This window comes from Catharus ustulatus, chromosome 4 (assembly GCF_009819885.2).
Source record: "Catharus ustulatus isolate bCatUst1 chromosome 4, bCatUst1.pri.v2, whole genome shotgun sequence".
NCBI lineage: Eukaryota > Metazoa > Chordata > Aves > Passeriformes > Turdidae > Catharus > Catharus ustulatus.
The window spans coordinates 69066523-69089218 of NC_046224.1; the positions used below are offsets into that span (position 1 = coordinate 69066523).

The 22696-nt window shown below is 51.5% G+C and overlaps 2 protein-coding genes across 2 annotated transcripts; one reads left to right on the forward strand and one right to left on the reverse strand.

The window, feature by feature from the left end:
• Window positions 1-1174: 1174 nt before the first annotated feature.
• LOC116995625 (translation initiation factor IF-2-like) lies at window positions 1175-8017 on the reverse strand. Its single transcript, XM_033058481.1, has 3 exons — window positions 7825-8017; window positions 6742-7514; window positions 1175-1822 (listed from the first exon to the last, which is right to left on the reverse strand). Exons 1-3 carry the CDS (start codon window positions 8015-8017, stop codon window positions 1775-1777), a joined length of 1014 nt encoding a protein of 337 aa, XP_032914372.1. The 3' UTR covers window positions 1175-1774.
• Window positions 8018-8557: 540 nt separating this feature from the next.
• On the forward strand, window positions 8558-12478 carry BHLHE41 (basic helix-loop-helix family member e41). The gene is made up of 5 exons (XM_033058806.2): window positions 8558-8768; window positions 9017-9080; window positions 9363-9470; window positions 9697-9808; window positions 9907-12478. The coding sequence occupies exons 1-5, from the start codon at window positions 8707-8709 to the stop codon at window positions 10917-10919; spliced, it is 1359 nt and encodes a 452-aa protein (XP_032914697.1). The 5' UTR covers window positions 8558-8706; the 3' UTR covers window positions 10920-12478.
• The last annotated feature ends 10218 nt before the right edge of the window (window positions 12479-22696 follow it).

The window sequence follows — 22696 nt, forward strand, 5'->3', positions numbered from 1 at the left end:
GCACAGGACTGGGAGAGGAGTTCAACGAGGCTGGCTTTTAGAGCCGTCCTGAAATCCACCCTCATGAAAGCCAGCTGTCTGGAAACCTGCTCAGCGAGGGGAGGAGAGTCTCCCTGTGAAGAAGGGAGGCTTGCCAGGCCTGCCACCACTGCTGCTCACACACGAGCACTGCTCCTGCCCCAGCTGCAGCAGCCTGGTAAAGCACAGGGAAGGTGAATAACGCTGCAGGCAAGAGGCTCTGCAAGCAGGACTTGCAAGAGCTGCAGAGCACCACACACATTGGGGCAGCACTGCCAGCACAGGGGACCATGCTGCCATCTGGTCTGAGAGCAAAGGGCACGCTGGAGATAGCAGGGAATTCAGGCACAATGCTTGAGGGGGTATTTCCCAGCTGGTACAAGGTCCAGAGGTATCCTGGATACGTCCTGACAGGCTAGCATGGGTCTAAGAGCTGGCTTATCCTTCCCAGTGGGTTTTAGTGATCACCACACATGCCTGTCCCTTCTCCTGAGTGTCTGTGCTGAGCTCTGTGCTGTCCTGCTTGTGGTCTGGGGCTGCACTGCAGTTGGTGCCTATGCCTATGGAATACTTTGGCTTTCCAGTCCAGTGCTTTTTGTACAATGCAGAGGACTTCTTCTTGCTTGCACAGATCTGGGGTGGTGGCTGAAGCAGACAAGCACCAGCAGATCCCCTGATTTCTCCTCCTGTCCTTCTAGCTAAAAAGCTCAGCCCTTCCCAACCAGAACCCAGGAGGACTCATACAACAGCAACTGGGTTCTTTGCTCAGAGCCAGCCCATTCCAAGTAGCATCTGTACCCAAAAACACACTGGGCTTCTCTGGCTTCTCCCACATCTCCTCAGCACTCACCTGCCCACAAGAAATGTCTGGAATTGGGGTGTTTCTGTTTTACAGAGGAGAGAGACTGTCCCACCTGTCTTGTACACTTGGCTTCCCTCCCATACCTGACCTCTCAGCCTCCTCCTTTATTCTGAAAGAGCTGACAAGGCTTTATTCTGAAGGAAAATGACAAGGCTCTAATAAACCCACCATACTGTGAATGAGGGAAAATAATTTAAGAAGTGATGAATGACACATTCTTATTTACTGTAATTACACAGTGTGCTTCAGGAAGGTATTTTCCTATCACTAATCCAAAACATTTGTACTCCCCTTTCTCATAGATTTCTACCCCTTGATTTCCTTCCAGGCAACCTCTCCCAGAGTGCACTGAAGGTGCATTCAGTGTTCCTGCAAATCTCTGCCCCTTTGGAGCTAGCAGGGAGGAAGAAGATCTGTGCTTCAACTTCTCCAGCCTCAGCTTTCCACAGCTATATTTGCAGTGAAGGAAGGACAGAGGAAGAGTGAAACCCTGAAGGTTTGTTTTCCCAGTGTGTTGTTTTCCTGCTACATTTTCTAATGGGCCTTGTGACAGCCTGGGTCCCCACTGCAGTGTGTAACCATCATAAATATCCAGGTGGTACCATATGGCCTTATACAGCAAGTCCAACAGTGTTGCTCTAGGTTTGTACTTTTAAGGTGTTCACACTGTTTTCTTCTAAGACTGTAAAATATCCCAGATATCCACTTGATTTAAAAAAAAAATAAAAGAGGGGGAAAAAAAAGGAACATGTTCTTCTGTGTATGACCCAAAAATTTCTTCTTCTCCCAGAAGTCCATAAAAAGGCATGCAGAAGGCCTTAGGTTTTCATCAAAATAGCAGGGAAGTGCTTTGCTTCTCCTGGGGCCTCCCAAAGGACTGGAACATGCTGGGTGTTACCACTTGAGGCAGTTTTGAGGAGCAAGCCACTTGACTAGAAAAGTCTGGGAAAAAAAAAAAAATCACACCAACCCTTCAGGCTGTGGTCACATGGAGCTGTTTTAGGGATCCCAACCACCCCACAGATCTGCTGAAAAGTTCTGGATTCAGAGTTTCTCCCTCGAGCTTTGTGCAATCCTCCCATACCTCCTAGGACTTGGAGGGAGAGGATGTCTTTCACTTGGACATCTGGCACTGGTGTCCTAACAGACAAGCTCCAGGGCATTTTGTGAAATAGTCTGCAGCCTTTAGAATCTTCCTCAGACAGAAACCCAAGGACACCAGGCAATGCAGCCCATTAATGGAATGAGTCTGTCAGATACTGTTTCATGGGGTGTCTCTGCGTTTCTGCAGGACTGTTATTTGCAATGGGGACATTCATCTCCTGCATGCATTTTCTCCATCCTTCTTAACCAGTGCACGACTTTTTCCCCTTAGCTTAGCTAAGGCTTGTTGGGAATGTACAGAAACACAGCATGGTTTAAAACATTTGCCAGCTTTCAAAATAAAAATCTCAGAACTTCCCGTTCCAGATATCACCTAACAATATGCTCTGCAGGGACTTTTATGCCTTATTTGCCCTTCCACTCCAGACTTTTCCACCATGACCAGAATGCTTTTTCCTTGATATCCAACACTCCATTGTGCTCCAAATGTATGTATATTGTGCTCTAGGACAGTGGAGTTTCCCAGCTCATTTTCTAGTTGTGTCCTACTGGGATTCTTCCTGTGATGAACCTTCAGGAGCACACATGTCTCCTCTGGCACTTCCCTTTCTTGGTTCTCCTGAGTGAACTGGAAGTATTTCCACATTTACAAGTGGTTTCTTCTTCTCTCTGCATTCATCCCTCTGAAGAATCAACTCTTTATGATGCTGTTGCACTGCATCCCAAAGATTCTTCCTGGATTAGGCATCCCTGCTACTCCACTTATGACCAGAGGTGTAGTTAACTGTGCAGTTGCAAAATTGCCATTTTCCTAAAGACCTGGGCAAATTGTATTTGGGAATCCCACAGAATGAGCTAGTGCAGGGATCCATGGCCTACAGCCCTGTACAAATCAGTACACTGATTACACTGTCCCTTCTGTGCAAATACCAGCACAGCTCATCAGTAAATTTAACCACTGGCAAGAATTGCGCAGGTGGAAACTGCTAAATCTCATTCTGCTGGCCACTGAAACACTCTCCCTCTGTCACTGTGCCCAAGCAAGGTTTTGCAATGTTAGCACATCTACAAACAACACATCTCCTTCTGTAAGAGGAGCAGAGTCCTGTGGACCTGCAGCTCTGGGGAGCAGGCCAGCACTCTCGCTTTTGCTTTTTTCAGTGGAAATTCCCCATCGCCAGTTTGTGCAGCAGGCTGAAGTTACCTGCTTTTGGAACAACTCCCTTTCCTTTGGGACCAGTTACAGACTGTCAGCCTTGAACTTATCACAGGCCATGCTGGCCATGCACCGAGCACTTGTTCAAAGGTCTTGGTGTGTACCCATAAATAGCCTAAGCACAACAGACCTAGACCTCTTGGAAGGCTGAGGCCACCCAAGGCCTCCTGTTGGCATGGTGTGCCCTGCCTTCCCCACATAAGCCCTTTACATAAGCCCCCAGCCATCACTGAAGTGCCAAGTCAAGCTTTGCTGAGAAAGCAATTTTCCCATCTTCCTTTTTCTTTGTCTTTTCTGCCCGTTGATGTACAGCTTTCAGATCTTTTATGACTGACAAAACTGAGCCCATCATCCAAGGGGCCTTCATGCCTAGACAGAGCTTCTTTCCAGGGGTTTCAGAGGGGGAACTTAGGGGGAAGGTTGTTTTACTTGTTCCTGGTTGATGTTCCTGGAAGGCATCCAGCAGACAGATGGAGATCCTTTCTGTATCACACACCCAAGATCTGACTGACCTGTTGGGGAAGGTCCCAGGATTCCAGGCAGGCTTCAGACCCTCCCATCAGTCAGGGCTGGCAGTGACCTCAGAGTGGAGTCACCTTTATTTTTTACTGTCCCCGAAGGCAAGACAGATTCTCAGCTTCCTGCAATTATCTTCACTGGAAACACCTTTAAAGGGAATTTCCAAACTTATGGGGTAAGGCACAGTTCCTGGTGTTTATCAGGACATCACCACGCCTCACTTATTGCACCAGTGCCTTGTTTCTGACTTTCCCAGGTTTGGAAGTGTCTACATTCTCCTGTCACCACTATCCATCACAAGCTGATTAGCTCAGTCACCACTAGCCCATGGGCAGGTTTGGGAGAGGTTTGGGAGACTGGCCCATCTCACCCATTACCCATTATTATGGGTATCATCCATTTCACACGGCCTAAGATGGGCCAAAGTATACCAGACTGTGACCAGTGTCCCCCTGGTAAGGTTTTTGCACCAGTCTTTCACAAAAATGTGGTCCTGACTCTGTGCCCCAGCTGGATCTCCCCCCATTTCCTCATTTTGCAGCTCTGCAAAGGGCTTGCTGCACGTTTTGTCTTGTCTTGGCCCACCACCTTCCCACACTCAGGTTATTTTATTTCTGCTTCTGAGCTCAGCTCTGTTTTTGCATGGCCCCTGTCTCACTTGCTTTACATAACTCGGGTGTGTGTGCTACTCTCCAAGGTGGAAGTTCTCTTTTCTTGTCCCCATGAACCACAGAGCTGACACAACTGACCACCTTCTCACCACTGCCTGCTTCCCGGCCCAGTGCTCTGCTGCAGCCCATGACCGGCACATTACAGACTTGGCACGTTCCTCAGCCTCTTAGGGCATCTTTGGCTTCCCATTAAACACAGAGATATCATTCCTGGCTCAGGAAGTTTCTGCAGGCCACCAGGACCTGGGAGACTGGAGCAGAGGCATTATAAGAGCCTGCATTATGCCCATGCTCTGTCTGCTCCTCCTGAAGCGTCTCCTCCTGGACTCCAGGACTACAGAACCTTTTCTCTGACCCAGCTCAGGTTCTTATGTGCTTGCATTTCCCTTTTTCCCTCATCTCAGTCTGGTCACCCCCTTACTGAAAAATCTATTGATAGGTCAATGTCCAATTTCCCCTGGTTGAATACCTTGTTATTGAACCAAAATAATCCAGATCCTTCCGCTGAATTCTCTTTGTTCCCCACTTTGTGGCACACAGCTGACCAGCTCTCTCTAATTTGATGGTTGATTCTAGTCACAGAGCCAGACTAGATAATTTAATCTCTTTTCCTGATGGCAAGTGCTCACTGACATAAGAGCTGACCCCATCAAACTGGCTCCTAGACCTCCCATTTCAGAGCCATTCCCTCATGCCGTGGTTATGGATGAGCTGAACCAATCTCCCACATGTATTTTCCTCAAACACCATGGCTTTTGCACTGATTCAACTGGGACAAATAGTCTGATTCCTTCCTCCTGGAGACTGGAAATGCTGGTGGATGTTGATAGTGGGCTGTGTGCTGCAGCAGGAGGCTGTTTTTCCCTTTGGTAACCTGCAAGCCTTTTATTTCTCTTTCTCACCAATTTTCTCAATTTCTTATCTCTTTGCTGTGGTTCATCTTGGCTTATAAATTGGCCAAAGTTTTTGTTGTGCTTCTTATTTTCTGAAAAAAGAAATTATTTTGCATGATACTCATGCTGCTGATCACCTCTTTGATCCATCCTGCCTCTTTAAGCTGGGAATCTTCCAGAAAAATTTTGCACTCTCTCTGGACACTGAAGTCTTTTATCCTTGTCTGCAGGTGACCTCTTATAAAAAAACTCTTAGAAGTTTCCAGATGTTACTTGAACTCCTTTTGCAAAGTCTCCAGCTGTCTTGGCTCATGCTTTGAGTTTTTGGTAATTTTCAATTTCCGTTCCCACTTGGTTCCAGAGGAATCCCAGAATTAGGACTTCTCCTGGAAGCTGAGTCTCACCTGGACATTCTTTACATAATTTGAAGATCTGCAGGTTGTTCCAGGGAGGATGAATCTGGCAAAAGAAATGCTCCAGAAATGCTCTAGGTGTTCCACAAGGAGGCTGCTCCAGAAATGCTCACCGCTCTCCCCCTGCTCCCCACCTTGTCTGTTAGTTACAGAAACCATGCAAAGCCCTGGGAGGAATCACCTGCAGGGAACTGTCTCTTCTTTCAGAGTTCAAGCTCCCTTTGAGTCAGCTTTATCTCAGGGTTAAGCTCCTTCTTTTTACTTGAGCTGTTTTCTTGATGCCTTTTCAAGGAGCAGTGAGGAGGAGAGGAATTTCATGCTGAAGCTGCTTGTTTCTCTCCACTGACTAACCAGAGAGCCAGCAGCTCTACCTTAGATGTCCAGCACGGATGACTGACTTGTGGCACCTGATATGTCCTTGATGAGCAAGTTTCTGTGGTCCCTCTTCCCGAGGGAACTGCTCTGTAGTCCAGGCTTACCCGAGGTAAAGTCCCAGGGGAAATTTAGGCTGGATATTAGGAAAAAGTTCTTCCCCCAGAGGGTGGTTGAGCACTGGAACAGGGAAGTGGCCATGCCCTCCAGAAGCACTTGGACAACGCCCTCAGGCACTTGGTAGGATCGTCCTGTGAAGAGGCTGGAGCTCCGAGATCCCTGTGCGTCCCTTCCAACTCAGAACATTCAATGACTCCATAAACATATGTAACAATTTGCTTTCCTCACCAGCAGCACCCACCTCTGTAGCAGTCTGCAAGCCTCTCCTTCCGACCCCCCACCCCTATAACCCCCATAGGCGTGTGGCACATGCATGTTGTTTATTTTTGTCCCCGGTTTAGCTTCACGGACAGCGAGGAAATGCCATCAGGTTAACAGGGAGAGAGCTGTACAAGCCCGCAGTGCCACTTGCTGCTTGCCAAGCAGGAGCCTCAAACACCTCATCAGAGCCTTCGCTGCTCCTAATACCTCATTCGCACTTTACAGACGGGCAGTGCGGTCCGGCAGCCCCCCCGCACGCAGAAATCACGAGGTACCCTCCTGGCCAGATTACCTGTAAAGCACGGTCGTTAGACAGGAACGATGTGAGGTTCCCGTCTCTGTTTTGGCCGGCGGGGGCGTGTTTGGTGTTTATTGGGGTAATTCCCCCGCCTCCCGATTCTGTGGGAGCCCGGATTTGGAGGTCACGCACCTCCAGGAGCCGGAGTCCGCGGAAGGGAGGGAGCGAAACTGAACCGAATGAAAAGCAAGCGGTCAGCGCTGGCGGCGGGGATAAACACATCGCTATGGATCGCCTCAGCTGACACTTCCCGCCTATGATTCCCTCCGGTAATACCGGAGAGAAACCCGCCAGCCGGGCTCTGAGAGGGGGTGGCGGTGTCGGGGGGGCCCCGCACGTGGGGCCGGGGCCGCTGCGCTCCCCGCACACGCCGCACACCCCGCACGTTGCAGGGCCACACATGCAGGCACGGCGTGCAGGCACGGCGCACACGCGGGGACACGCGGGGACACACGCGGGGACACACACGCACACGCGGGGACACACACGCACGCACGGACGGCGCCTCTGCCCGGGGCACGGGAAAGAAGAGCATCCCCTTCCCTCGGGCACCGGGACCCCGTGCTTCCGCCGGCTGGAGGATCCTGGCGGGCTGCCCGAGGAGGGGCGGGGGGCTGCCCGGGGCTGGAGGGGCACGGCCCGCGGCAGCCCGAGCCGGGGGTGCCCGGTGCCGCCTCCTGCCAGCGGGCGGCGGCGCGGCAGGGCCGCCCGGTGCAGCCCGGCGGCAGTGATGTGGCAGCAGGTCGGGTCACGTTGCCGGCCCTGTGCTCGTACCAGTGTGAGACGGGATTAGGGAGGCGGCTGTCGGTGCCGCCGCCGCCGGCGGGGAGCGGGGGCTGCGCGGGCGCGCCCGGCGCACAGGGACGCGGGCGGGGGGGCCGGGGGGGTTCCCGCCCCGCCCCGTCCCGGGGCTGCTGCGGCCGGTCACGCTGCACCGCTGCAAATCCTGTGCCAATGTCACCCCCTGCGCCCCGCAGGGATGCGGGCTGCCCGAGGGCAGCGTCAACAGCAGATGTGTTTACATTAGAGACAGACATTTTTATATATGTGTGCCTCTATACATGGGGCCGTCTGTACAGAAGGAGCGCTTCTGCCGCGGTCTGGCGTTGCAGGCAGATCCGGCTCCCGTCCGAAGGTCGGCAGGGAGAGCTGCCGGGAGCAGCGGCGGTCGGGCGGGAGCACCGGGGGACGAGAGCTGCGGCACGGCGGCGCCGGGCCGGGGAGCGCTCCGCGCAGTAACACGCGTGTGCGCCTGTTCGTGCCCACGCATCCTATAGAAATCTATAGAAAACGTATGGCGAACGTGACCCCCTAACCGCCCCCGCCAAGAGAGGGGCTCGGTTATTACCCCTTCATCCCCTGGGCACGTTTTCCATTGGCGGATCTCCTCCCCGGATACAAAATGAAAACATATAAAAATACAATAATAAAAGTGAAATTATTTCATAATTATTATAAATTAGAAAAAAATAATTAAAATTAATAAAACCCCAGCGAGAGAGCGGCAATCACCACGGCGGTAACGCCGCCGATGAGAGCGCCAGCGGCCAGCAGCAGTCACACGGGGGGAAGCCGCTGTCTCGCAGGGCGGCCCCGGGACCCCCCCCGTCCCCTCCCCGGTCCCGCCCCCGCCCGCGCCGCACGTGAGCCGGGTGCGGGGCTGGCTGGCGGCGCGCGTGCCCCGCGGGCAGGCGCGGCGGCGGCGGCGGCGGCGGCGGGAGCTGCGGGCGTGTGCGCGGGGAGCGCAGCGAAGGCGGGCGGGGGGGAGCGGCAGCGGCGGCGGAGGCACTTGGCGGGGGGGGGGGGGGGGACGAACCGCCGCACACTTTTGGCCACTGCACGGGAGAGGGGGGACGGAGGCTGCATGTGCGCAGCGTCGCTCGCGGATCTCCCGAGACTGATCTCAGCATCCCGCAGGCTCAGTCAAAAGCAGCGACGAAACATCAGCCGCTGCCAGACATGGATGAAGGAATCTCCCGCTTGCCGGAGAGGCAGCTACTGGAGCATAGGGATTTTATAGGGTAAGGCGCCGGGGCAGTATCTCCGTCTCGTATCTCTACGGCGTTTCGTCTTCTTGAGAAAGTGCTGCGGAGCGCGGGGAGCGGCTCCGGCTCCCCGGCGGGGCGCGGGGCTCGTCGCCTCCCTCCGCTGGGCGACCCCTTGGCCGGCCCTTCGGGCACAGCGCTCGGTGCCCGTGTGCCCACTCGAGGGGGTGCTAGGCAAGCTGTCGCTGCACTCGCCGATGCTGGATCTTTGTGTTTTATTCCAGGCTGGACTACCCTGCCCTGTATATGTGCAAACCCAAAAGAGGAGTGAAGAGGGACGAGAGCAAGGTAAGAATAAGTTTTTGGGGCTCTCCTCTCGCTTAACAGCTTAATTGGGGTTCGCTGAATTTTGCAGCGTAGCTTCGCTCCCAAGAGCATCCCCGGGGGGCTACGCATACAACTTGTCCCCCGAATCGCAAGTGGGTTTACGAGCGAGCTGGCACGGCGGGGAGAGCGGTGCCTTGACGATAATTTGCGCGGCATGTGGTCCGCATGACATTTGTTTTGGTTTTGATCGGCGTTCCGAGGGACTCTGCCTAACACTTGGCTTTTCCGGGTTTTGCTAATTAGGAAACGTACAAACTGCCACACAGACTGATAGAAAAGAAGAGGCGAGACAGGATTAACGAGTGCATTGCCCAGCTGAAGGATTTACTGCCCGAGCATCTCAAACTGACGGTAAGGTGCCCAGGAGTGTACATGCCCATGCGCATGCAGGGCCGGCAGCCTGCCCGCTGCGCAGCTCCCGGGACGCCGGGCTGCCTGCCTGCTGCCGTCCTGGCCCTAATGTGCACAGCAATGACACTCGGGGACCGCTCTCACCGAAGTTAACGGAGGCGGCGTTTGGCGGTCGCCAAAACGTGCCGGGAGGTAGCCAAGCCTCCCCCTACCCTTGCCTTTGCAGACGCTGGGACACCTGGAGAAAGCGGTGGTGCTGGAACTGACTTTGAAGCACTTGAAAGCGCTAACAGCCTTAACAGAGCAGCAGCACCAGAAGATCATTGCTTTGCAGAATGGTGAGCGGGGCCCGGGGGCGGGCGGGGGGAGGCGCGGAGCGGGGCACGCCATGCCGGAGCCGCGGGTAAACGCTGTCCCCACTCGGTGTCCCCCGCAGGGGAGCGCTCCATGAAGTCTCCGGTGCAGGCCGACCTGGACGCCTTCCACTCGGGCTTTCAGACGTGCGCCAAGGAAGTGCTGCAGTACCTCTCCCGCTTCGAGAGCTGGACCCCCCGCGAGCAGCGATGCGCGCAGCTCCTCGGCCACCTGCACTCCATCTCGTCGCAGTTCCTCCCCGGGCCTCAGCTCCTCTCCCCGCCGCCGGGCCCCCTCAGCAAGGGATCCTCATCCTCTTCCTCCCCGCCCGCCCCCCCCTGCGCGCCGGGCCACAAGCCGGAGGGCCAGGCTAACTGCGTGCCCGTCATCCAGCGGACTCACGCCGCCGAGCTCAGCGCCGAGACCGACACGGACACGGACAGCGGCTACGGCGGGGAAGGCGAGGCGCGCCCCGAGCGCGGCCCCGCGGCGGCGGCCGGCGGAGCGCTGCCCGCCCTGGCCATCAAGCAGGAGCCGTCGGGGGACGAAGTGCCCCCCGCGCCCAAGCGGCTGAAGCTGGACCGCGGCGGGAGCCCCATGCCCGGCCCGCCCGGGCTGGCGGCGCGGGGCGCCGAGGCGGCGGCGGCGGCGGCAGCGGCGGCCGCGCTGGTCAGACCCGACGCCGCCCTGCTGGGCTCGCTGATGGCCCTGGGGGCGGGCGGCGGCGGGGCTCCCTTCGGACAGCCGGCCGCGGCCCCCTTCTGCCTGCCCTTCTACTTCATCTCCCCCTCGGCCGCCGCTGCCTACATGCAGCCCTTCCTGGATAAAAGCAGCCTGGAGAAGTATCTGTACCCCGCCGCCCCCATCCCGCTCCTCTACCCGGGCATCCCGGCCCAGGCGGCCGCCGCCGCAGCCGCCGCCGCCGCTTCCTTCCCCTGCCTCTCCTCCGTGCTCGGCCCCGCCGAGAAGGCGGCAGCGGCCGCCGCCGGGCTGCCCCCGACGCCCCACCTCCCGCACCCCTTCGCTGCCGCCGCCGAGCCCGGCGAGGAGCCCGAGCCCGCAGCTGCCGAGGAGCCCGGTTCCGAGGGCCCGTGAGACGCCCCGGGGGCTCCCCGCCGCCGCCGCCCTCCCCTCGGACTGAGGGGCCGTCGGGCCGGCACTTGCGCCCCCGGTTTCCTACGGAGGGCAGGGGTCGCCGGGGCCGGTGATCGCCGGGAGCTGGCGGCCGAGGGATGCTGGGCCCGGCCCGGGGGAGCCCCCGCTGCCGGGGCGGCAGGTCCTGGAGCGGCCCCCGCAGAGGACTGTCGAGGATAAAATTTGCTACTTAGTATTTTTTTAATGTTTGGCTTTATAAATGCATAAATAAGGAAAAAAAAAACCAAACAAAAAAAAAAAAAAGAAGAAGAAGGAGGAAGAAAACATAGTAAGGATACTTTTTTTTTTCTCTCTCTCGATATAGAGTAATTAAATGTGGCACCTTACTTGGAATGGGTTTCTACAGAGTGTCCCTAAGTCCCACTTGGGAACTTGCACTTGTTGTCCGGGAGACCTGAATGGGTTCAGGAGGAGGGCGGTGAGCGAGGGAGGAAGGGCAGAGCCCAGCACCTGTGCTAGCACTTTATGGAGAACCGGAGCATGGAGGATGCACCCTGAGCCCAAACCTGCAGTGCCTTGAGCACCCGGGATGCCGCTGGCTCCAGCAAGTTTTGGGTGTGCAAGGGAAGGAGGGTCAGACCCATTACATAACCTTGCGTTTATTTCTTTTTTTTTTTTTTTTTTTTTTTTTTTGGCTAAGGTATACAGGTGTGGCAAGTGCATTTGTTCTCACCCCATCTTTATTTAATTCAGTATGTTCCCGAGAGATTTTTTTCTCTCCCCAAACCTTGCTGTATAAAATGAATGTTACTGCACTGAACTACAAAAAGAAACCCTCTTCTCTCCCCCAAGAAAACACAGAGCAGCTTGTCATCCTGAACTCATTTTATCCTAAAATCTGAGTGACACAAACTGGAGGCCGTAGGTAAACACCTCGCTGTGCAATCAGAAACGATTCAACCAGTTGGGGTAAGTTTCCCATATGGGTTCTTCCCTCATCCCATGCTCAAATACTGCGATTTCCCTTTCTGGAGACAAACCAGACGCCAGATAATCACACAGATAAAGCTTTTATAATAAGGCTTAAACCAAGACCTTGCCTAGATATTTTTAGTTTGTTGCCAAGGTAGCACTGTGAGAAATCTCACTTGAATGTTATGTAAGAGGTGAGACACCACAGCCTGGCGAGGAGTTTGTGCGTGTCCGGGGTCCCTCAGTCCGTTTGGTGCATCTGCTGCTGCTGTTGCTACTGTTTGCCTCAAACGCTGTGTTTAAACAACGTTACAAAAGAAAAAAAAAAAGAAAAAAAGAAAAAAAAAACCAACTTACTAGCCTACAGAGTGGCTGTGTGTAAATAGTTGTTAATACATCCAATTAATGATGTCTGACATGCTATTTTTGTAGGGAGAAAAATATGTGTTAATGATATTTTGAGTTAAATATCTTTTGGGAGGATTTGCTGAAAAAGTTGCACTTTTGTTACAATGCTTATGCTTGATACAAGCTTATGCTGTCTTAAATTATTAAAAAAAAAAATAAATCCTGTCTGCAAGAAACCAGCTGTTTTAGAACAGTTTAGTATGTGATATATTAGAAATCAATCTTTATATTCAGTATTTTCCAGCACTCCATGAATTCTATTATCTAAATATTTCCACACTATTTTGTGATTAAAAAAATTCTTACTAAGGAATAAAAACTTTAATACACAAAATGGGGCTGTCTACTAATTAAAAATGCAATGATAATACATAATAATTGGTGCATTGAGCTTCAAACTGTATGATTGTGTGGCTGATGATGATTTAATTCACATTTCAATCTGGGTTTGAATTTGTTGGGTTTTCTTTAACTCTCTCTGGCAAACTCTGGTGCACATTTCACAAAGCAAAGTGTGGAACACACAGGTTTCTTCCTGACATCTACTTTTTCTTCCTCTTCTTTTTGCAAAATACTAATCTTTAAAATTAACATTTGACAGCCCTGGTGCTGCATGGGGACTCTCTTTGCTCACAAACTTTATGATTTGCCTGGCAATCTAATGACGTATCATAATCTCTGCAGGAAATGAATGATGGGTGTCCCAGCTTGGAAATACTCTGTGAAAACTGAATATTTTGTGGTGGTGGGAGAGGAAGAGGAGGAATAGAGCGGTGGAAGCGGGCTGATAATTCCTGGCATGGAACTGCAGCACTCTAAAGGTTTCCACAGATTGAATAGCAGAGCTGTAGATCACCTTTCCTTGCAAAAACTCTCGCAGGGAAATAAAATTAAAGGAACCCCTCAAACGGTAGCCAGTGTTTACGTAAGAGAGAGATGAAGGGAACGTTCCGTGCTCCCTCTGCTGGTTCTCCAATACTGTTGACCACACTGACAAGAAATGAAGTTGGAATGGGATAAAAACCTCCTAAGACTCGTTACTAATTCCATCAATCCCTTAAAATACAGGAAGAATTATAAATTGGATGAAAAATAAGCACTCCTTTTACTCGAGTAGGATTGTTTAGAAATAGGCATCTTCACATGGAAGCTGTAGTAAATTTAATTCCAATTAGAGATACAGGCTGGTTACCTACAAATACCAGTGGACTCACAGACATGTTTTTTTCCATAAATAACGGACCAAAGGCTGCTACAGTGAACCACTCTACCTGCCAAAGTAAATTACTAGGTAGGGAAATGGGAAAAAAATCTGTGTGTGGCTTCATCTGTCTTTGGATCTGGTTCTGCTCCCTGTGTTGTCATAGGAATGAAAGTGAGCTGGGCTCAACCCTTCCCCTTGGTAACTTTGACCTGCATACTTGAACAGCTTAACACTTGTCAGGCCAGCTTTTAGGCTGGGATGGAGGTGCTCATGTATTCCAGCTCCTCCTGCCAGCCAGGGAATCAGCCTGACTGAGGGCAAAGACCTTCCTGCCAGATCACTACACCAACACAAAGGGTGGAGCCACAAGCACTTCATAAATAGCTGTGCCCCTCCTGAAGAGCGCAGTTTCAAACCTGAGCAGGAGCAAGGTTTTTAGGTCTCCTTCAAATTTCCTTCCTTTGGGAATACGAATTGGTTTAGGTTTCACTGGGCTATAAACCCGGATCCTTAGAGGGCTTTATCAGTTTCAGTATTTACCATGCACAGTAACAGGGAGGCTTGTTTTTATTAGCCCTGGAATCAAACGTGCCAAATGACTTCACGCCAAGCTGCAGCATCAGTGAAATCTATTGCATTTTATGACATAAAACATAAAGACAAATGATGTGTGTTCTGATAATCCCAATGCCTCACAAAAGCAAACACGGGGGAAAAGGTTTGTAATTGAGGCTGATAACCCACTGCTGCTGGAGGCAAAAGGCAAATGACAGGAGGGACCCTAGTGTCAGCCTTAATTATTAAATTCCAGGCTTTCTCAGATCCCTTTGGAGCCTAAATCAATTTGTATGTCTTGAATTTTCTTGAGGTTAAAAACAATCACAGAAACACTGGATAAGAGCTTCCCATCTTTAAATATACATTCCCTTATGGAAGTGCTGAGAGTGTAGGACTGGGTGCTACAATTACTGTTTACACTTGAATCCATATTCTGCTGTCCCATAAACCACAAGATAAGTGATGTAAGCTTGATTACTTAAATAATAAAAGTTGAAAATAGATTTTATAATCCAGTATATTATAGTGGCATGACATGTTCCATTAGAGTATGTTAAATAAAGATGGTTGGGATTGTTAAGCCAATGGAAGGCAGTATCATGTGCCTCCAACTGAAGGACAAGGAATTTTTATATTTGGAAGGGTTACAGTGAACTTGACTATCAGCCCTGTTTGAGAAAGGCCTGATCTATCATTTAAGCCATGTGAATTCTTTTCTGGAGCACAATAGGCCTTGGAGTAGGTCCTGAGTTTGTGTTTTGGACCTTGCTTGTTTAATTTTCCCTCTAATTTGGCCAGATTGAGTATCTGACATCTCAGCAAGCCTAGGACTGCATGCAAGGTGTGTTTCAGCACCTCTAGATTCCCAGCCTGCCCTGTAACCTGAGTCTTGAAACAGATTTCCTTTTCCCTTCAAACCTCAGCTCCTGGAATCATGTGATCCCTGCCTTCTTTGGGAAGTTTCCTGCCTTGTAGTTGCAGAAACGAACATGAAAGCACAATCTCGGAGAAAGAAAGTAACAAAAACGCCGAATTTCCTCTCTGTGAGAAAAAAAAAGCATTGGATTTTTTAAAGCCGGTTTGACTCAGGAAAGTCTGAATGTTCTCCTGCAGGCTCAGAGCAGCTCGCTGGGAAGCAGCAGAGAGGAGCCAGAGGCTCACCTGCCTGGCAGCAGCTGCGTGAGCCCCGGACACGTGTGGGCTGGATGTGAGCGCGCAAGGGCGAGCTCCTCCGCTCTCTGCATCCTTCCCGTGGCTCCAGCGCTCCAGCCTGCAGGGCTGTCAATCTGTCACAAGCACTAAACTCACGGCAGCCTCGATGGCTGCAGGAGCTGCCCTGCCTGGGACAGGCTGTTCTGCCTGGCTGAACTCACGGGGCGCCCAGTGGCAGCGCACCTGCTGCTGCTGCTGCTGCAAGCATTCCCCTCCCTGCCTGGCCATCCCAAAGGATGCAGGATGCCTGGGACAGGCCAGAAGAGATTCCTTAATGTTTCAGCAAGCAGGCAGCTCTACCAGGTCATAGGAGAGTTGTTTCTCCTGCCTCCATAAAGTCCTGATAGTTGTCGGGTTTTTTGTTTTTTTTCTAGATGCTTTTTAAGCATGCGACCAAGGTGCCCCTCATGACTAAATAATTTTTAGGGAATAACCTCAGGAAAAGAGCCATGTAAATATGGCACCTTCTTCCTTAGCAGAAAATGTGTTTGGGTTATTATCCACTGCACAGAGCCAGATGAGCTGACAGATGCTGAAATTAATTCTATTCTCACCACACAAGATTGCCAAGGCTCCGGCCCTTCTGTGGGTGGCAGACAGGCCCACAGACTTCCTTTCGTATGATGTTTGCAAAAGAGCCCATCTAGGTGGGAGCAGCAGCCCCTCTGCATGGGGCTAGTAATTATAGATTTGGTTGGAATGCACTGCATTGGCTTCAGGTTTGGAGCCAGCATTTCTGTGGTATGGAGATCACAGCTTCCAGCAAAGCTCCTAAGGCTGGGCCCTAGGGTCCAGCTGCAAGACCTGGAATATGAGTATCTCCATCAAAAATAGTCATAAGCCAGCAAGAGCAGACTCTGCAGCAATAAGACAGCCCGAATTGCAGGAAAAAAGCTTCTCTTCAGGCTGGAAGGGACCACAATGGGTCATCTGGTCCCACCTCCCTGCTCAAGCATCCCAGAGGACAAGGTATGGGATTGTGTCCAGATGGTTCTGGAATCTCTCCAGTGAAGGAGACCCCACATCCTCTCTTGGCAGCAAGATCTCCAGAAGTGTTTGCATGACTACCAACAGAAGAAATCGAGTGTGTCCTTTTAACATGTAAGTTTAACTCTTTTATTCTGCATGGGACTGAAAAGCTGGAAAAGAACTAAAGCTGAAAAATCTCTTTAAGCTTTGCTTGGAACGAGAGGGCATCAATCTTAAGCTGCACAGGGGAGGTTTAGGGTGGACACAAGGGAAATTTTTTTCACTGAACGAATGATCAGATATTGGAACGGGCTGCCCAGGGAGATGGAGTCACTGTCCCTGCAGGTTATTAAGGAAAGCCTGGATGTGGCACGGTGATCTTCGGTCACAGGACGGACTCGATGATCGCAGAGGACTTTTCCAACCTCAACGCCTCTGTGATGCTGTGAAAAGAGAAGATCTGTCCCACTTGTGCACGCTGGGTTTACCCGGAGGGCAGGAGCGCCGGGCAGCACCTGCGCACCCACGGGGCGCGTCAGTGCGGGCGGCCAAGGAGGGGGCAAGGGTGGCTTTGCCAGCCAGTCCCCGGCAGCCCCGGGGGTTCCCTGGCGCTCCGTGCCGCTGTCCTGCCCCCGCCCCGCCCGGCTCCCGGCTCCCTGCTCCCGGCTCCCGGCCCGGTTCGAAGAGCGCGACCGCCCCTCCGGCCGCCGCCGCCGCCGTCACGCGCGCGCCCGCGTGACCGCCGCGCACGCTGCCCGGCACGTGCGCGCGGAGCCGCGCCCGCTGAGGGGCGGGCGGGAGGGGCGGGGGCGGGGCCAGCGGCGGCGGCCGCCATTGGCCAGCGCGCGGCACGCGCTCCGCCTCCCCTCACGCGGCCGGCCCTCCCTCCCTCCCTCCCTCCCTCCCTCCCTCCCTCCCTCCCTCCCTCCCTCCCTCCCTCCCTCCCTCCCTCCCTCCCTCCCTCCCTCCCTCCCTCCCTCCCTCCCTCCCTCCCTCCCCTCAGGAGTGGCCGCCCGTGAGGCGGGCGGGGCCGGGACTCCGCTGGCGGAATCACGGGGTCAGTCAGGCTGGAAAAGTCCTCTGGGATCGGCGAGTCCGACCTATGGCCGAACAACACTGCGTCAAACCACGGCACCCAGTGCCACGTCCAGCCTTTCCTAACACACCGCCAGGGACGCTGAGTTCACCTGGGCGGCCCATTCCAATGCAGGCTCACTCTTTCTCTGAACAAATTCTTCCTTACTCTGTGCTGTTGCATTGTGTGCAGTTTCGGTCACTGCAATGCAGGAAAGAGATTAAGCTGCCAGAGAGCGTCCAAAGGAGGGAGGTGCAGATTGTGAAGGGCCCGGAGGTGAGGCCACACAAGGAGCAGCTGGAGACACTTGGTCTGTTCAGCTGGAGAAGAGCAGACCGAGGTCAGAGCTCACAGCAGGTCTGCAGCCTCTCCCCACCCTTGCAGGGAACCGTTTCTTCTTCATATCCAGTCTAAATCTGCTCTGTGTCAGTGTGAAGCCGTTCCTCCTTGTCCCGTCACTCTAGGCCCTGTAAATAGTCTCTCTCCATCTTTTCTGTAGCCTCTTGTAGGTCCCTTTATTTCAAAATGCTGGTGGCAGAATAGCAAGACCAAAAGATAACACAGCCACCTGAGAGGAGAAACTGAGGCTCCAGCCCTGATATGCTGCATCTTAATGCTTTTTATGTTGTAAACTCAGTGGAATAAAAACAGATCTTCACGGGAGCAGAGCTGGGAGCTGGCACTGTAGTTTCCTCTTTGCCAAGCACAGATTCTAATCAAACAGGCTAAAGCTGTTTCTCAGTCAGTAACTGCTTAATCATTCTGTGCAAAGTAGGGCAAGATCCACCAGAGGAACCGTGCACACATCTCTGAGAGCAGCTTTTGGCACAGGGAGCAGGAGATACAGAGGTGAACCTCCTGGGAGGAAGAATATTCAATCCCAATCACCTACTGAGAGATAAATCCTCCAGGTCCTGATCCATGTCTCAGAGGCAGGGCTGCTCCTCTTCCAGCGTTTTGTGTGAGGAGTGGTGCCCTCTGTTGTTCCAGGGAGAAGCTGCTCGAAGTTAGGGAATTGAAACCACGAATTGAAACTGCAGACTCTTACAGATGCTCTGGTTTGGACACAGGGTCTGTCATGCAGAATGCACTACCTTCAGGACTTCATTTTCCAGAGTAAAGTCAAAAATTAAATGTGTAGAGGTAAATGGACCAACATGACTAGGAAAAAAATGCTTAAATATTAGATAAGTGTGTAGAATAAGCAAGAATTCTGTAATAGCTGCTGCAAAGGTAATTGAAGGGTGTGGGAATGTGTGTGGACAAGGGGCAGAGTTAAAGCTGTCTGTGAACCTTTTGACATCTGTTCTCTGAGAGAGAAGGAGCTCCCTTTGCTTACCAAGCTGCCATCATTAGATAATGTTTCTGGGCACTCCTGGTCTGTGGGCAAAGGGAAATGTGTTTGTGTGAACCTGGGCTGCTCGAGTTCCTGCTCCTTGGCACAGCAGAGTTGTGTTTGGAGTGCAGTTTGCTCTGCAGAGAGCAGAAGAAGAACATAAAGATACATCCATATCTGCAGAACATGAAGTGGCTTTGAAAAACGCCTAGGTGGTCACGGGGCTAATTCTGGTGCTGTAAATGATGAGTAAGTACAGTCATTTAAAACGACCTTTGAGACAATCTGTGTGCCATGTCCCAGGAGCCAGCCGTGGGAAGCACGCTCCCATCAGTGTCCTGTCAGGCATTTCCAGGACTCCAGCTGTTTGCTATGATTGCTGAACATGCAGAGTCTGCAATACGTGTTTTAAAAGTACACAGTAATGTCACGGGCTTGCTTGAGTTTAGTCACCCCAGGGCAGTGCATTCCAAGGAGCAGAGGGCAATTCAGCTGCCTGGCAGAGCCAGTGGGAAGGTACTGCATGTCCCTGAGTTTTGTTTTCACAGACATCACCATGTGCACCTTCAGGAACAAAGCTGTCTGGGCTGGGGCAGCACAGTGGTAGTTTAGGGCTACCCTAGCACTTGCCTAGTGGGTACAGCCACATCACAAATCACAGAATGGCCTGGGTTGGAAAGGACCTTAAAGATCATCCAGTCCCAACCCCACTGCATTGGGCAGGGACACCTTCACTAGCCCAGGGTGCTCAGAGCCCCATCCAGCCTGGCCTTGGACACCTCCAGGGAAGAGGCAGCCACACCTTCTCTGGGGAACCTGTGCCAAGACCTCCCCACCCTCACAGGGAACAATTTGTTCCTCATAGCCAATCTAAACCTCCCCTCTGTCACTTTGGAGCCATTGCCCCTTGTCCTGTCACTCCAGGCCCTTGTCAAGAGTCTCTCTCCATCTCTCCTGTGGGCTCCCTTCAGGCATTGGAAGGCCACAATGAGATCAAACCATCTTTATTTGTACAAGTCTGTGAAGAGGCATCTCCTCCTTTCCCCAGATGCTCCTGATGCACCCACACAGCAGTGCCTTTGGGATGCAAGCCTGACTCCTTAACAGAAGGCACCTCCACAGCACAGGAGAATCTGGTGAGCTTCTGGCTGCAAGAGAAGCAATAATATAATAATAATAATAATAATAATAATAACAAGGCAGAGTTACCTGAAGAGGAAACCACAACAAATTCAAATCATGCAAGGAGCTGAACTCCTGCATATGCTGAAACCAGCGTGCTAAAATCAACCATAAATGAAAATAAGGATTGTAGATTACCAGTGAGCTGCACCTGCCCAGTCAGCTCTTCCTAGAGAGCTCGAGGCAAAATGTTAGGCCAGGTGGCCCCAAGTCTGACTGAACCATTTCAGGACAACTCTGTGTTGGTCAGAACAGACATTTTTAACAAATGACCCATGTGCAAAAGTCAGCACATGGAAATGAAGGGCTTGTACTCCTCCTGGGAAAGCCCTGCACATCCCTGCACTTGAGTTTCCCAAGCTGACAAAAGGGATAATGACATCTAATGAGTTGACTACATACACATATACGTGTGTGCATGTATAAAAACTGTATGAATGGGATCATTACTATAGTCATAGGAACATAAGGAAGTAGTTTTTTCCTTGGGAATTTCAGGCTGTGTTCTGCCACTGAACAAAGATGTTAAGGTACTCTCAGTGCCCAGGCTCCTGCTTTTGCAGTCGCTCACAACACCTGAATTATGTGCTTGTCCTGTGTGACTGCACCCCAAGGGCAGTCCATTCTTCCTGCTAAAGGAGGGAGATATTCCTAGAAGTAAGTGCCTCCTGCTGTAAAGTTCCTCAGATAATGTACAAAGGTACAGTGAGAACTTTATTGAGCAGGACATGAGATAAGGTACTGCAGGACTGATTATTCATTGCCCTGTCAGATGCCAGCAGCTGCACTAATTATTACTGAAATGCGTTCGGATGCCAACATCTTTAAATGATCTTTGACCTCAGAGCTGAGCAGCAGGGACTGCCTGTGCTCAGACATGCTGAAGAGTGCTCATTCTGGGCAAGACTCTGGTGTGAGTGCAGCTGAGGTGTTAGTCAATTAAATTTATTTGAAGCGTGTAGAAAACTTTGGACTTGTCAAACAACCAAAAAACAGCACCTTCCTACAATTCTAAATCTTGTGTTCTTGATCTCTTCAGCCACTAATACCAAAGGGCACTTGGGTATCAATAGAAAATTGTGAGGTGGCAGCCTGTCATGGTGCATTTCTGGTTACATGCACATGGCTAGAACATCCTAAGACTTGTGAAAACACAGGAACATTTGGGCCCACCAAGCAAATCTCAGCCTGTTCAGTCAATTATTTCTATTGATGACGTACAACACACTCCCAAGCAGCACTTGCAAAAGGAGTTAGGCTGCCTCTGCTAATAGCAGCACTTTGCAAGAAGAGAATTGAGCAAAAGTTGAAATAAGGTTTTATTCCTTTACTTGCTTTTCCTTTATAGCCCTTTAGAATAAGAAATATACTTAAATCTAAACAAGAATTCACCTTCAGCTCCCTTCAACACACCCGCATCTTGCTCTCACTGCAAGGTAAAGCTAACTCTGAGTGACTTCCTGTCACCCTCTTGGTAGGATATAAAAATACACTTCATGCTGCAGTATCTGGATGGCACAGCCAAGTTCAGGACCATGTTGTGCTCAGTACTATTTGCCAAATAAATAGGAATTGAGATGCTGTTGCCCACAGGGCTTGCTGTATATATAGACAAAGTCAAAGGGGATGAGGCAGTATTATCACAGGCTTACAGCTGGGGGACTCCAATCCACAGGGATTATAGTAGCTTGCCCAAGGTCACATATAGGAAATCTGTGGCAGAGCTGAGAAATGAAATGAGGCACAGGCAAATACACCAGGCATAGGACAGTATCTACAGTGGAATATTTCAACCATTTCTACATCTGTATAGGTTTCAGGAAGCTTCCAGGCCTGCTCAGAAACTGCAGCAGTTACATGACACTGTGAGCAAGACATGTCTCTGTAAGTATTACTGCGTCCTTTCTGAGAGAACACGTTTAAAGTTGGAATGCTGGGTGCCTTACACGATTCCCTACCTCATGCTGTACGTTCCTAGAAAACCTGCTTGCCATCACAGTGTGTGGCTGCTGCATGTACTGCTGCCCTCTCGTGTGGGCCTGCTGGGAACTGCAGCCTTGGCACCGTCGAGGAGACCCGATGATCTGGTGCCTGCCCCTGGCATAGCCTTTCACCCCAGCCCTACAGCTAATGCACGTTGTTCCCTTTCTCATTCGCTCTGGCAGCGTCTCCTCCACGCTCGTATTATGCGTGACACAAGCAACATGACAATCCAGGCCGCAGTCTTGGCAGCCACGCTGCAGATCTGCCAGGTCAAGGAAACGCTTAAGACAACGTTGTAGCAACAAAACGTTGTCAAAGGTCAGCTGGCACTCTGGGGTATCCCTTCAGTCAGCCAGGAGGGCCAGTTCCACCTCATCGATCAAAGTTCACCTCAGGCTTATTTGGACTGCTAAAGCCAAATCATCTGTTCTGGGCACGTAACATTTCATGAACAGCAGTTTGATACACACAATAGAAGTTGTGACAGGTAGTAATTTAGGAGAAGCTCCACAGGCAACCACAAAGAAATTCCAGTTATTTCCCACTTAAAGGCTGGCCTGAATTTCATTTTAGCAACAGCTTCTCATGGCACTTCTGTGATACCATGTCACTGGCTCCAAAGCTGCATGATTCACTTCCCATCAGACTGGCACTGGAAATGACTTCAGGGCAAATACAAATCAGGTTAAAGGTGTTTTACTCAGTCTACATCTCACTCCCTTCCTTCCATCACCCTCCCTTTTTTTCTTGGTTATTTTTTGTTTCTGTTTTAAACAGAAGTTCTCCTTTTAAAAATACCTACGCAGGTAATTATTTGCACTCAATTGTGTTGCATTGGATAAGGTGGGTTTTTAAGCACACTTTCCACAAGCCCAGCT